Source organism: Capronia epimyces, assembly GCF_000585565.1.
Source record: "Capronia epimyces CBS 606.96 chromosome Unknown aczIQ-supercont1.3, whole genome shotgun sequence".
Lineage (NCBI taxonomy): Eukaryota > Fungi > Ascomycota > Eurotiomycetes > Chaetothyriales > Herpotrichiellaceae > Capronia > Capronia epimyces.
The window spans coordinates 1,521,507-1,533,968 of record NW_006912906.1 but is presented as its reverse complement, the minus strand read 5'-3'; the positions used below and the strand labels follow the sequence as shown (position 1 = coordinate 1,533,968).

At 52.1% G+C, this 12,462-nt stretch overlaps 5 protein-coding genes across 5 annotated transcripts; 2 read left to right on the top strand and 3 right to left on the bottom strand.

The window, feature by feature from the left end:
• Window positions 1–607: 607 nt before the first annotated feature.
• A1O3_03817 (uncharacterized protein) lies at window positions 608–1,024 on the bottom strand (the record flags this gene model as incomplete). Its single annotated transcript, XM_007733952.1, has 1 exon — window positions 608–1,024. The coding sequence occupies one exon, from the start codon at window positions 1,022–1,024 to the stop codon at window positions 608–610; it is 417 nt and encodes a 138-aa protein (XP_007732142.1).
• Window positions 1,025–1,407: 383 nt separating this feature from the next.
• On the top strand, window positions 1,408–2,310 carry A1O3_03816 (uncharacterized protein; the record flags this gene model as incomplete). Its single annotated transcript, XM_007733951.1, has 1 exon — window positions 1,408–2,310. The coding sequence occupies one exon, from the start codon at window positions 1,408–1,410 to the stop codon at window positions 2,308–2,310; it is 903 nt and encodes a 300-aa protein (XP_007732141.1).
• A 423-nt stretch (window positions 2,311–2,733) lies between these two features.
• Window positions 2,734–3,441, bottom strand: A1O3_03815 (uncharacterized protein; the record flags this gene model as incomplete). The annotated part of the gene is made up of 1 exon (XM_007733950.1): window positions 2,734–3,441. One exon carries the CDS (start codon window positions 3,439–3,441, stop codon window positions 2,734–2,736), a length of 708 nt encoding a protein of 235 aa, XP_007732140.1.
• A 1,306-nt stretch (window positions 3,442–4,747) lies between these two features.
• Window positions 4,748–6,648, top strand: A1O3_03814 (uncharacterized protein; the record flags this gene model as incomplete). The annotated part of the gene is made up of 2 exons (XM_007733949.1): window positions 4,748–6,087; window positions 6,159–6,648. The coding sequence occupies 2 exons, from the start codon at window positions 4,748–4,750 to the stop codon at window positions 6,646–6,648; spliced, it is 1,830 nt and encodes a 609-aa protein (XP_007732139.1).
• A 1,190-nt stretch (window positions 6,649–7,838) lies between these two features.
• On the bottom strand, window positions 7,839–10,791 carry A1O3_03813 (uncharacterized protein; the record flags this gene model as incomplete). Its single annotated transcript, XM_007733948.1, has 6 exons — window positions 7,839–8,117; window positions 8,507–8,848; window positions 9,299–9,540; window positions 9,775–9,989; window positions 10,131–10,322; window positions 10,535–10,791. 6 exons carry the CDS (start codon window positions 10,789–10,791, stop codon window positions 7,839–7,841), a joined length of 1,527 nt encoding a protein of 508 aa, XP_007732138.1.
• Between the last annotated feature and the right edge of the window lie 1,671 nt (window positions 10,792–12,462).

Sequence of the window (12,462 nt, the reverse complement as noted above, 5' to 3'; positions counted from 1 at the left end):
GGAGCGCCCAAGGTCCCAGGGGAGCGAATGGCGCTCGCCTCTGGCGACACAGGTAAGACATAGCTCAACAAGCCTGCACGGCTCCTCAGCCGATATCGCCGCCATAGTACTGGAGTCTTAGAGGGTCTCTACCCGAGATCAGCCGAGTCGACGATGCACCGAGGATGATAGAGGACAGCCAAGCCAGCGTTGCAAGAGCCGAGCGTACGGATAGTGGTGGCACGGGGAGTTGGTATCCAGTCATGTTGATTTCGAGAGCCGCCGGATCCTTGATGCTCTCGAGATGCGCTAGGCTGATTGACAGCGCTCTCGGAATCTCGTCTCATGTTCCACAGCACAGTCTGGACGTAATGGACATTAGGCGCATATGTGGACGAAAGCCTGAGGCCTCGAACCCCGAGGCTCTTGTCTCCTGCGTCGGGGTTTGAATCACCGGGTGGCCAGAGGCCATTCTTTGTCTCGGCCACAAATCACGTAGGTGAATACAGACGTTTTCACGAACAAAAATCGGGTTCCCATTATTGTATTCTGACGTCTTTATCCTGGGTATCCTCATCCTGATATACACAAATCGTCCTCGAAACTTCGCATCAGAACCAACCGAGGTCTACCTCTTGCCTTTCTTCCGAGTGTCTGGAGGTATAAATGTCAGTGACTTGTGCGTGACATGAGGTACTAGGTAGAGCCGAATGTCATCGTATGCATAATACGTACCCGAGGCCGTTCTCTTCTTCTTGGGAGCCCCTTTGCCTCTTAGTTTGGCAATCTGGATGCTTTCCAATCGTATCTCTTCGTCCTCGTTGAATCCGTCGAGATCGAATTTCTTGAATTCCGCCAGCACGTCTTCTACCGTGGCTGATCTTCTGGGATAATATGCGGCGAGGGCCGGGCCCTTTAATCTCTGGCGCAGGACTTTGTTCCCCAGCCGCTGCCGATTTGGGTTGAAGGTCGTGGAGAATATTGAGCATTGGAGCTGTTGCAGGAGAAAGATCACGGTGTTAGCAGAGATACCAGGGACATTCATGTTTGATGCGTGGGAAGAGAAGGACGAGAGCGGCATTGCGGGTGGCGGGATGCATTTCTCGTACCTTAGCAAGCTCAAGGAGCCGGCCTCGCGATGCAGAAGCCATGGCAATGCTCTGTAGTTGACCAGGATCGTGTTGAGGAACGCTGGATGATGAACAAAGAATTGTTTCATCGGCTTCAGACTGAGACGAGCCTGCGCCCGGCACAAGTTTCCCGATTGGGCGGCCACCCCGGCACACCACACTGCAATGTGTAGTGTGTGGACGTTCCACCATCACTACATTTGACGCCGAGTTCAGTTTCTTCCTCTCGTCGTACTAGTAGCACCGAGGAGACTTGTCATGGCACCGGCCTGCTCCTCTTCTTCATCCAGCTCTCGTCATGTCTCATATCAATAAGAAACGGAAGCATGAAGGAAGCCGCACTTCTCCCTCCCACAAATTTCGCGACGGTCCCAACTCCAACTCCAGGCAGTCTCCTGCCATTCCCACGCCGCTGGTCCAAGATGGACTGCTTCCGCCGCTACCCTCTATTGGGGATCAGTACAGAGGCGATGTCTTCACCCACCCCAGCTCGGCCGGCTCTAGCCACGCCAGCTACGACCGACTGGAGTTTCTGGGAGATGCATATCTCGAACTAATCGCTTCGCAACTGATCTTTGAGCGTCTGCCCGATCTTTCGGCAGGACGCATGTCACAAGTGCGAGAATCGATTGTCAAGAACGAAACCATCGGTCAATACTCGGTTCTCTATGGCCTGGACCGACAGCTCAAAGACTCCAATCGTCTCCGCAATGAGTCCCCTAATGCCTGGCTCAAGATCAAAGGAGACGTCTTCGAGGCCTACGTCGCAGCAGTAGTCCTGTCGCATGCAGATGGATTCTCCGTCGCCAAAAAGTGGCTGACCCAGCTGTGGGAGCCCAAACTCGAAGCGGTCTCGGCCAAACCAGCACCCTCGACCAAGAGTAAGGAGGAACTTGCCAGGAAGATTCTCGGAAAAGATGTCAAGGTCATCTATACTGACGAGCGAGAACCCGTCATTCATTACGGTCAAGGAACGGAGACCTACTCTATCGGGGTGTATCTGACGGGATGGGGCTGGGAGAATCAGTATCTGGGCAGTGGGAAAGGATTGAGCAGAGTCGCAGCAGGCCAAGCAGCAGCCGCGGCAGCGCTGGAGAACCACCCACTCATTGATGAAATAGTGGCCAAGAGAGCTGCCTTTTACGCAGCAAAGAAAAATCAAAATGGCGCTGCACAGGCCCAGCAAGACGCGGAGAAGTAAGTCGTGGTTGACACGTCTGCAACATACCAGTGGTCGAAAGTCGCCTTGCAAAAAATCCACAGGACGACGTGGTGGAATATCAGCCCTTTTCGCTCGTCTCAATATTCGTTGTGAGTGCTCTGTCAGCTTTCCTTGAGTTTTAGACCAACACCAACCCTTGCATCAAGCTCTAAAATACAACTGAGTAGCCTTCTTTCCAAGAAAGACCCGCTGTCCACCGCTCTATGCCACCGAAGTCATCCTATGCATTCACTGCACGGCAATGTTGACCTCAATTAGCATGTGCTGTACACACCATCAGCCCCGTCTGGACATTCTTACTCAACAAGAAGAGACACAACATGAGAGCTCTGAGCCACGCCTTGTGGCAATAGCTCAGGCCAAACCTTCGGACATACACACGGCTCAATACTTGTTCGTCAATCAGTCAAATATTTCCGAATCCGAATCACCATGACAATCCCATCCAGACGACATCTTTATGGCTCGCGGAGGGGTGAAGAATTCTTTGTTTAATTCTTCTTGTCCAGGGTCAGGGTCACAGTCGGCCTCCAATTCAATCTGCTCTTTAATTGGACTCTGGTAGGTAGCTTCAAGGAGTTGAGACTTTTGTGTCTGTGGTTCGAGATGTTCTTTGGCCTTTGCAACCTGGCCATCATACTGTCCCTCCGTCGCTTCTGTCTTGCGATGCCCGAGCCGCGAACCATCCCGGTCCATCTTTTGCACCGTTGGCAGACCTCTTCTGTTCTTTGTTCTGGAGATGACCTCACTGTCTATTTCGATACAATCTGTGGTTCTCTTTGTTGAAGAGGGGGATAATGACATTGTCAGATTCCGGTCTTTTCGGTCCGCATGCATTGATTCGCCTTCAGGAACGGTCAATACCATCTGCTGCCCGCGTATCCCTGTGCATGCTCTTCCCGCGACAGAATCGCTCGCGGTCGAGGACACGATGGACTCAACACTGTCCCGGGGCGTAATGTATTCAGGTTGACATGCGGGTTCGGGCCAAGCATAGCGATATTTGATCTGCTTGCCGTCTCGAACGATCTCGAAAATGCCCCCGCTCCGACCAGCCGCCCTCCGCCGCTGACGTCGAGCTTCCCTATTCTCGACATCCGATTTCTCCATGAGAAGGAATTCCTTCGAATGATAGAAACAGCCTTGTGCACGATGGAGGAGAGTTTTGACGACGGCTTTGAGTATTTGATAATCAAGTTGTCCAATACTCTTGATGTGACGACGATACTTTGAAATTGCGATGTCTGGTATCTGGAGAATCAGGGATATCGGAGCAAAGGGATCGATGATGATAGGTCGCGGACGAGGCAGCGACGAGGAAAGGCAACTTGCACAACGCTGTGGTTCCAAAATATTCTGGACTAAGTGGTATGAACACTTAAGACGCGTAATACGCGACAGTGACGGGATGTGAAGCATTGCTGCAAGTATGTGAAGCCTGCACATACACTTTGCTTCAAAAATGCCAAGGACCGGTCACTGGTCACCGGTCACCACGGGGGTTTGGAAACACGGGTTACTACGGATACGGTTGTACGGTGTTGTCACCATGATGTTCTGGTTCTGGCGAAGAAAGACACCAACCCATTCTATTCTGAACCTCTGCGGCTGCGCAACTTAGCGGCGGGTGCAACTCCGATCAGAGAGCTGAAGAAACATCACGGCATGCCTGGGGCCCGAGGCCAGAAGTCAACTCAGGGGCACGCGGGACGAGGTCGAGGTGCAGGTAGAGGTCGAGGTTCAGATGAGACTTGGCCTCGAGAAAAGACCTAGAGAGAGCAAGGGAGCAAGAGATTGTGCAACATACAATCCTGCCAATCACTTCATGAAGAGCCTGTATGATGCAGACAAGTCCTTCGAAACCCGTTCATCACAAACTTCGACATGATGCGGTCGCGATCTCGATCTCCACCGTCCCAGTTGTGGATATATTCATCTGCCACAGCCTTAGGCTCTTCTACACGTGTGAGATGGCCCTACGGATTGGATCCCTGCAGTGGCCAGGAATGCAGCAATGATGTCTCCTGGAAGGCAGGGCATTGGCCGCATCGGGGATCGCGCCGCTGCCCCTGGTCGCCAATCCCAACGTCACCCCGCTCTCACCTCTCACCCTGGTCTCGACACCGCCATGAGTCTGCCTTGCGCCCGCCTGCCGCCTGTCGGCCACCTATCGCAGAGGAAAACATTGTGGCCGTGGGGGCCGAGCACAGGTCGTGCCGGTCCGCGCCCATCACCAAGACTACCTGCGAAAAGACGAGCCGGGCCCGGTGCTGGGGTGCCTGGTCGCAGCCATCATCTTAAGCCACATGACGTGGCTCGGTTCGGTGCTCTGCGTTGACTCGTTATGTATAAGAGGCGCTGGCTGTACTTCTTTGTCTCTGGTATCCGTGTACGCCAAATTTCAATGTCGGCCAAGATGCACTGGAGAGCGCCAACGACTATGCTGGCCACGTTTGCCACTGGGGCTGCATTCGCCGTGGGCCACCATTTCTTCTACCAGTCACTCCATGGCACGCCTGTCGAGATGACCAATTTCGACCAGCAGATCAACTTTGGCATCGGCACATCCTTCACCTTTTTGGTTCGGTCTTTTCTGACCATGGCTGTCGGCACCGCGTTTGTCCAAGTTCTATGGCGGGAACTTCTCAGCGAGCAAATAGCGGTGTCGAGGATCGATTCGATGACCCAACTGTTGACATCAATATTTGATCTGCTGAATATGAAAACTCTTTGGCAACATCCCGTGCTCGCATATCTGGCCATCATTTCATGGACGATACCCATTGCGGCGGTTGTACCTCCAGCGTCCCTCTCCGTACGCCGCGTCACCGAACCTCGTGTCGAATACATAACGAACAATCTGCCCCTCCTGGACTTTACGAAACAAACATTTGCAGCAGTCGCCAATTATGTGTCGCCGGATATTGGTTTCAGCGTATGTTTTGAGGGTGGTTCGACCGGGCTGGACCAACTTGCCCAGGAGGGGGCAGTTCGGGGCCAGATATTGTCACGGACAGCGCCAGCTCCAAACTCTTCGTACTCATTGCAGTTCTTCGGGCCATCGATCCGTTGCCAACCGACCGCTGACACAGTCATGAGCTCTTTCGACGCTGTGTTCGGGTGCAACTTGACCGTAACCAACTACACTGATAATTTCTGTGGGTTCAACTACAGTTATCTGGCATGGACACCGGACCCTACCGTCCGAGTACCTTTCGATACCGGAAGCGTCACAAACGACAGCCTTGACTTCAGGCACGATCAATCAACGTGCACTGACCTGTCCAGCATCGGTGGCTTCGCTCAAGAGCCCGTCATGATCTATATCGGGACCTTTACAGACACGGGCAATTGGTCAGTGCTAAACTGTTCCCTCTACAACGCCTCGTATACCACCAAGGTCGACTACCAGGAGAGTGTTGAAACGATCTCGACCACCACTCAACCCCTGAACGGCCTCCCTCTCCTCCCAGTTGAACACCATGCAGAATCCTACTCAGACTTGACCGAAGCAGAGCGGGTTGGCATGAGCTACCAGGCGGTGATGGAGAGCTTTGGCAAAATCATGGTGGGTGGGATCTGGTATTCCGGGGACGCGCCTTGGGAGGTCGAGGTCGATGCCACATCGGTGCTGTTGACGAGCTTAAAAAACTGTATGGAGCTAGGCGGCAATGATTCGATGACATCTCTTGCCCAGGCGACCGAGCAGCTCTTTGAGAACATCACCATCAGCCTCTTTAGCAAGCCGGACTATGTGTCGACGAATGCTTCTGACTTCAAGCCCACCAATGTGACGCTCTTACCTTTCCCAACATCTACGTGTATAGTTGGGCCCGACTGGCGCTCGCTTATGGACTGGCCATCTTTTTCGCCGCGGTCGCCGTGCTGATTGGGGGATTGGCTCTTTTGGCCTCGAATCAGAGCTATCAATATACTTTCTCGACCGTGATGCGAGTGACCCGACAGAGAGCCATCGATGCCATGATCAGGCCCGAGGACATGAACGGCCAAGCTCCACTGCCGAAGCATATTGGACAAGCTCGTATCATGGCAGGGCACGAAAAGAGCGACGACCTTGGTATTGGTGTTGGTGTTGGTGTTGCGACTGTGGCTGTGGCTGAACCGTCCCAAGAGCCGCGGCAGACTATGCAGGAGACACAGCCCTTGGCCCGCCTGGATGAAAGCCGTCATGGGGGCGGTAGTATTGGTGACGGTGACGGTGATGGTGAACGGAAGGATAATGGTTATGACAGGCAAGACGTCGCTGAAGAGACCGAAACTGAGACTGGGACTGAGACTGATGAACATCGGCAATGATTATAGATGTCATTCGGTCACGGTCACGATCACGGTCACGGTCATGGTCACGGTCATGGTCACGGTCGCAGCCAGCCCTAGGTGACAGAGCATCCTCATCGGCATCCGTAGACTAGAACTGTATGTACAGTATAGTATGTACAATATGTAGAACAGACTCGGCACCCACTTGGCACATCCACATCCACATCCACATCCACATCCACATCCACATCCACATCCACATCCACATCACCATCACTATCATGGCAGGCACGAGTCTTTGGCCCCATCATCCCTGGATAGCTCATGAAGCTTGCTTGCCAGGTGATAGGATAGAGGGAATCAATGAAGTGATCTCGTCGGCGTCGGCGTCGGCGTCGGCGTCCGTGTCCGCGTCCGTGTCCGCATCCAAGACCAAGACTACTTCTCCCCTTTCCTCTTCGCCTGCTCCTGCTACTTGCTCTTCCCCTTTTTCCTCATTCGTGGTGATCATGGTGGTGGTCATGGTTGTGGTCGTCGTCGTCGTCGTCGTCATGGTGGCGGTGGCGGTTGCGGTGGTGGTCGTCATCATCGTCGTCTTCATGACAAATCAATCGGTGAAGATGTTGCTTTCTCGTCTCGGCCAACAGGGCCATGTTGACGTGGGGGCCTGTGAATCGAGCTCGGCGAGAGCACACCCAGCCCAGCCAGGTCAGGAAGAGCAGGGTGATGGCGACGACACTTGTATTGAAAGTCAGTTAGGTTTTCGTACATGACATGGTACAGGCAGTAAAGTAGATTCATCTTAGTAGAGATAGGAGATATTCATCTTTGCACAGATAGGAAAGGAGATCCCTATCTTAGTGGAGACAAGTAAATCCCCATCTATGCACAGACAGGAGATCCCCATCTATGCACAGACAGGAGATCCCCATCTATGCACAGACAGGAGATATTCATCTTTGCACAGACAGTAGATCCCATCTTTTCACAGATACAGATAGGAGATCCCCATCTTGGAAGAGACAGTAGATCCTATCTTTGCACAGACAAGTAAATCCCCGTCTTTGCACAGACAGTAGATCTCATCTTTGCACAGACCACAAATCCTTATATTATACGTATCATAGACGTACGCGACCGAAGGGAGACAGGGGCCCTTAGGCGATGAGGGACGGGCGACGAGACGACGCGATCTACTCCCCAAACCCTTCCCAAACAAAACCCACTCACCTATTATAGTTCATGTTCGCCACGGTAATAGGATATTCTGTCGGGATGCAGCAGGCGACGAGCAAGAAGGCCGTACAGACAGTCGACACGAGGTTGACGGGATAACCCCAGCGGCCGAGATCGAAGGCACGGGCCGGCAGGAGTTGAGCGCGGGATTTGGGTCGGAATAGGAGCATGGTCTGAGGAACGACGTAGGAGCCGACGATGAAGATGATGGATGCGCTGACCATGGAGGCGAAGGCGGTTGGGGAGCCGAAGAAGAGAAGGCCGTAGATCTGGATTCGGTTAGGGACAGGTACCGTAGACGATGTATTGTTGGCCATGTGTAGGCCATGTCTTGTAGACCATACTGTAGGCCATGTACAGTAGGCAATGTGTAGACCATGTACAGTAGACCATGTACAGTAGACCATGTACAGTAGACCATGTACAGTAGACCATGTACAGTAAGTAGACCATGTACAGTAGGCCATGTGGACTGTGGTGTACTATGGTGTACTATACTGTAGACCGTACTATACTGAGCTGGGCTGTGCTGGGCTGTGCTGTAAATCATACTATGCTGTCCTGTACTGTGCTGGCTGTGCTGGCTGTACTGGCTGTACTGCTGGCTGAAATCATAGGGATAGGGACAAATTCAAGATCAACAAGCAACAAAACTCACCGTGCCAAAACATCCCTGCAACAACACCGCATTCAGCGGCATCTGGTATGTCGGGTCGATCTTCTTCCACAGGTCGGAGCGCGGGAAACATTCGTCACGAGCGGCCGACCAGACCTGACGCGACGAGCCCGTCACGTTGGCCGCGGCACAGGCGAAGAAACAGACGGTGAAGGCGACCATCAGCGCCACGGTGCCGGCTTGGCTGTCGGTGGCTTGGTAGTACAGCTGGATCAGGGGCAGGCCGCTGGGCGAGTGTAGGACCTCGTCCATGTCTTTGACCACAAACATGCATACTGAGGCGAAGGGCAAGACAGTGGCTAGGCCGAGTATGATGGGATAGAGCTGGGAATATCCATACAATTAGAAAATATCCAATATAATCAGAAAAATATCCAATACAGTTAGACCAGATCAGAGGAGAACTATCCCATACAATCAGATCAAATTAGAGGAGAAAGGCCCCATAAATTAGACCAGATCAGATTTCAGGGTAAGGGGTCAGCCGAATACGATGGGATAGAGCTGGAGGGAAATATCCAATACAATCAGGTTAGATCAGAGGAGAAAACATCCAATACAATCAGACCAGATCAGATCAAAACTCAGGGTCAGGTGTCAAGCAACGGTCAAGCAACGGTCAAGCAAGGATCGAGGACTAAACAAGAATCGAGGGTCAAGGGCCAGGGTCAAGCAACAATCGAGGATCGAGGGTCAAGGGTCAGGGTCAAGCAAAGAACAGTTCAGTTCTTGCAACCCTAACCCTAACCCTGCAAATGCAACAACTACACTCACAATCACTTTGGGCCCGTTGACCGATGGATCAGGCATTTCCTCCACCATGTGCACTCCGGCATCGGTCCCGAGGAATCCGTACAGCGAATTGACGAAGCAGAGCGTCCACGCCAGCCCGCGGTTGTGCCAGCCGCTGTGCACCGTGTCGTCGGTGAAGACGTCGCGGGCGGATCGGTAGTGCGGATACGAGCAGGCGAGCATCACCGTCATGGTCACCATGAACGTGATCAAGGAGAAGTAGACTTGGGGGGAAACGTAATGGTTAGCTATAGCTGTAGTGGAAGGAGAAGTAGACTTGGAAGGGGAGAGGGTAATAGTCAGCTGTAGCTGTAGCTGTAGTAGTAGTGGTGGTGGTGGTGCTGTTGATGATGCTTGTGTTGGTGATGCTGGTGTTGATGACGAGGGTGTTGATGATGCTGGTGCTGACGGTGGTGCTGTTTTGATAGTGCTCATGCGCTGACGGTGTCCCAACTTACAGATAAACTTGTTCAAGGCCGGCAGGCCCTGTGATGCCAAGACATTGATTGCCACGGCGGCCCAAATCACCGTCACATAGACCACGTACTTGTGCCAGGCCTCGATCTGGAAGTCCGGCACCGTGAACTCGGCAATGGACAGAATCATGCCCGCTATGAAGTTGCACGTCGCCGCGCCTCCCAGCCAGCATCCAATCACGCTGATCATGGCCGTACTGTGTGTAGGTGCGTGATGGTCAGCAAAGGTGCGTTTGAAAGAACTTGTAGAGGAAGGGCTAAACGCCATCGGTGCCAGTATCATGATATGATGGTCAATCAATCGCAATCTCAATCGAAGAGTGCTGGATTCAACCTACAAATATGACGCGATGGGCGCCCATTTCGCCCGCGAGACCAAGTATGTCCAGTAATATTGCCCTCCCGCCACGGGGAAGGCTGATGTCAACTCGGCCATGCCCAGCGATACCACGCCGATGAAGAGCGCTGCCGGGAGGAGGGTGAAGATGCTGCCGGCCGACGAGGCTTGCTTGAGACTGGCGCCAAATGCACTGCGGGCAGGGACAGATGATTGCGGCGTCAGCTTATGTTCAAGTTCAAGTTTAGTTTTAGCTTCAGCTTCAACGCATTCGACTCAAGTATTGCCGAAACGAGGCGAAGCGTAGGATATGGGACATAGGATATAGGATATAGGGTACGAGATATGGGATATAGTAAATCATTGGGCCATCCGAGAACCGAAGAATACAAACAACAAACATACCTCCCAAACCCGTTCCACGTGCAGAGCAGCGCATACGCCATTGCCATCAGCGAAAGCATAGAGAACTGCCGCGGCAATTCCCTATGGTATCCCGACGCCTCCAACTCGGCATCATCCAGGTCGAGATTGAGACCAGCATGTCCCTGAGCCTGAGCCTGAGCCTCTTGGTCGTCGCGATCGACTGAGCGCGAGGCTGAATGGGCTGTCTTGATGGTGCCGTAGTCGACTCCGGCGTCGGCCAGGAGCTGGGGATGCATGCTGAGGCTGCGGACTTGAGCGGTTGTTGTTTTTGGTTGCTCAGTTTGAGCTTGGGGTTCGCGTGGCGGCGACGGCAGTGATGACAGTCAAAATCAAGAAAGAGAGTGTCTGTCTATCAAGGATACGAAACAACAAGATTCCAGAAGCGTCTTCTCGCAATACATTCTGTATGTGTGGTACAGAGAACAGTGCGATGCGATGCGATGCAGAGAAAGACTCGGTCGGAGCAGCGCGGCTGATATCGATATCGATGGTGGGTTTGTGTCGTCGATAAGGCTCACGGCAAAAGGGGTGGGGACATGTTCCATACAGTAACAGTATGTGTCATACAGCTCCGTACTCCGTACTCCGTACAATGAGGTGCGGGGTACTTTATTTAGGAGGTACCCTATACATTACTCCGTACATAGGTACATGATAATTCCATGCTACCTCAGTCAGGTAGGTACCTAGTACTGGGGTACTATGTATAGTAATTACATACAGACAGTACCTTATAAATGCTGCACTGCGTCTGGTCCAAGTACCTCAGGTAGTAATTAATCCAACATCAACATCAACTTCAACTTCAACTTCAACTTCAACTTCGATTCCATTTCTATTCCACTTCCACTTCCGGTATCGGTATCGCTATCGGTCCGCGGCTGTGCTGTATGCTACATAAAGTAAAGGTACATACAGTAAGCCACTATTACGAATTCTTGCTACAGGAGCCGCATTATACGTACATGTACGCACCTATATATCTCTATCCCTTCTTGTTCTTGCCATCGACGCCCTTATATAACTGAGGTGCACGAGTGACATACACCACATATAGTACCAGTACGCGAGATACCTACCTACCTTAGTCATCTCGACCGGTGCTAAGACTATAAACTTCAAAACATTTAGACCCATACCAGACTGAATATACCTACCTAGTACTTAGGACTTAGGTATTAGGGATATACTGTATCAGGGCGAGGAATAATAGTAATCATGATAGCAATAGCGATAATGGTAGCAATAGTGGTAGCAATAGTGGTAGCAATAGTGGTAGCAAAAGTAATAGTAATAGTAATCGTAATAGTGGTAGTAATAGTGGTAGTAATAATAATAGTTGTATTGGTATCGGTGTCGGTATCTGAGTTCAGCATATTATCGTCATCATCTCCTCCCTATTCCTCTCTCCGTCACGTAGTTCAAGATATAGCTGCCTAGTAGCCACACAACCCTGGCCATATACATCCACATCCATATCTCCTTCTACACCTCCTTCGTCGACCCCAACACGTCGGCGGTTTTGTGCTGCGTGGCCAGAGCCGCTGTCGCTGCCGCTGCCCCCTCCTCCACGTCTTCGCTGGTGTTCTTGGCTTCAATCACACTCACGCTCGGATCGCACTCGTCTTGACTGGTGGTCGGGAACGGGAACGCCCAGCAGAGGAGGTAGTATGTGAGTCTGGAATGGAAAAGGCGTCAGTATGGTTTGGTTTGCTTCAGTTCAGTTTGTACAGAGGTCATCATCCGCAACAATAACGATAGGAGAACGAGAATGGGGTTGTTTCTTTTAAACAACAAGTGGCCTTTTCGGCAAGAGGGGTGTTCCCAAAAAAACAAGTGGCCTTTTTGACAAGGGGAGTCTTTCTTTTAAACAACAACTGGCCTTCTTTTTGGCAAGAGGGTTTCTT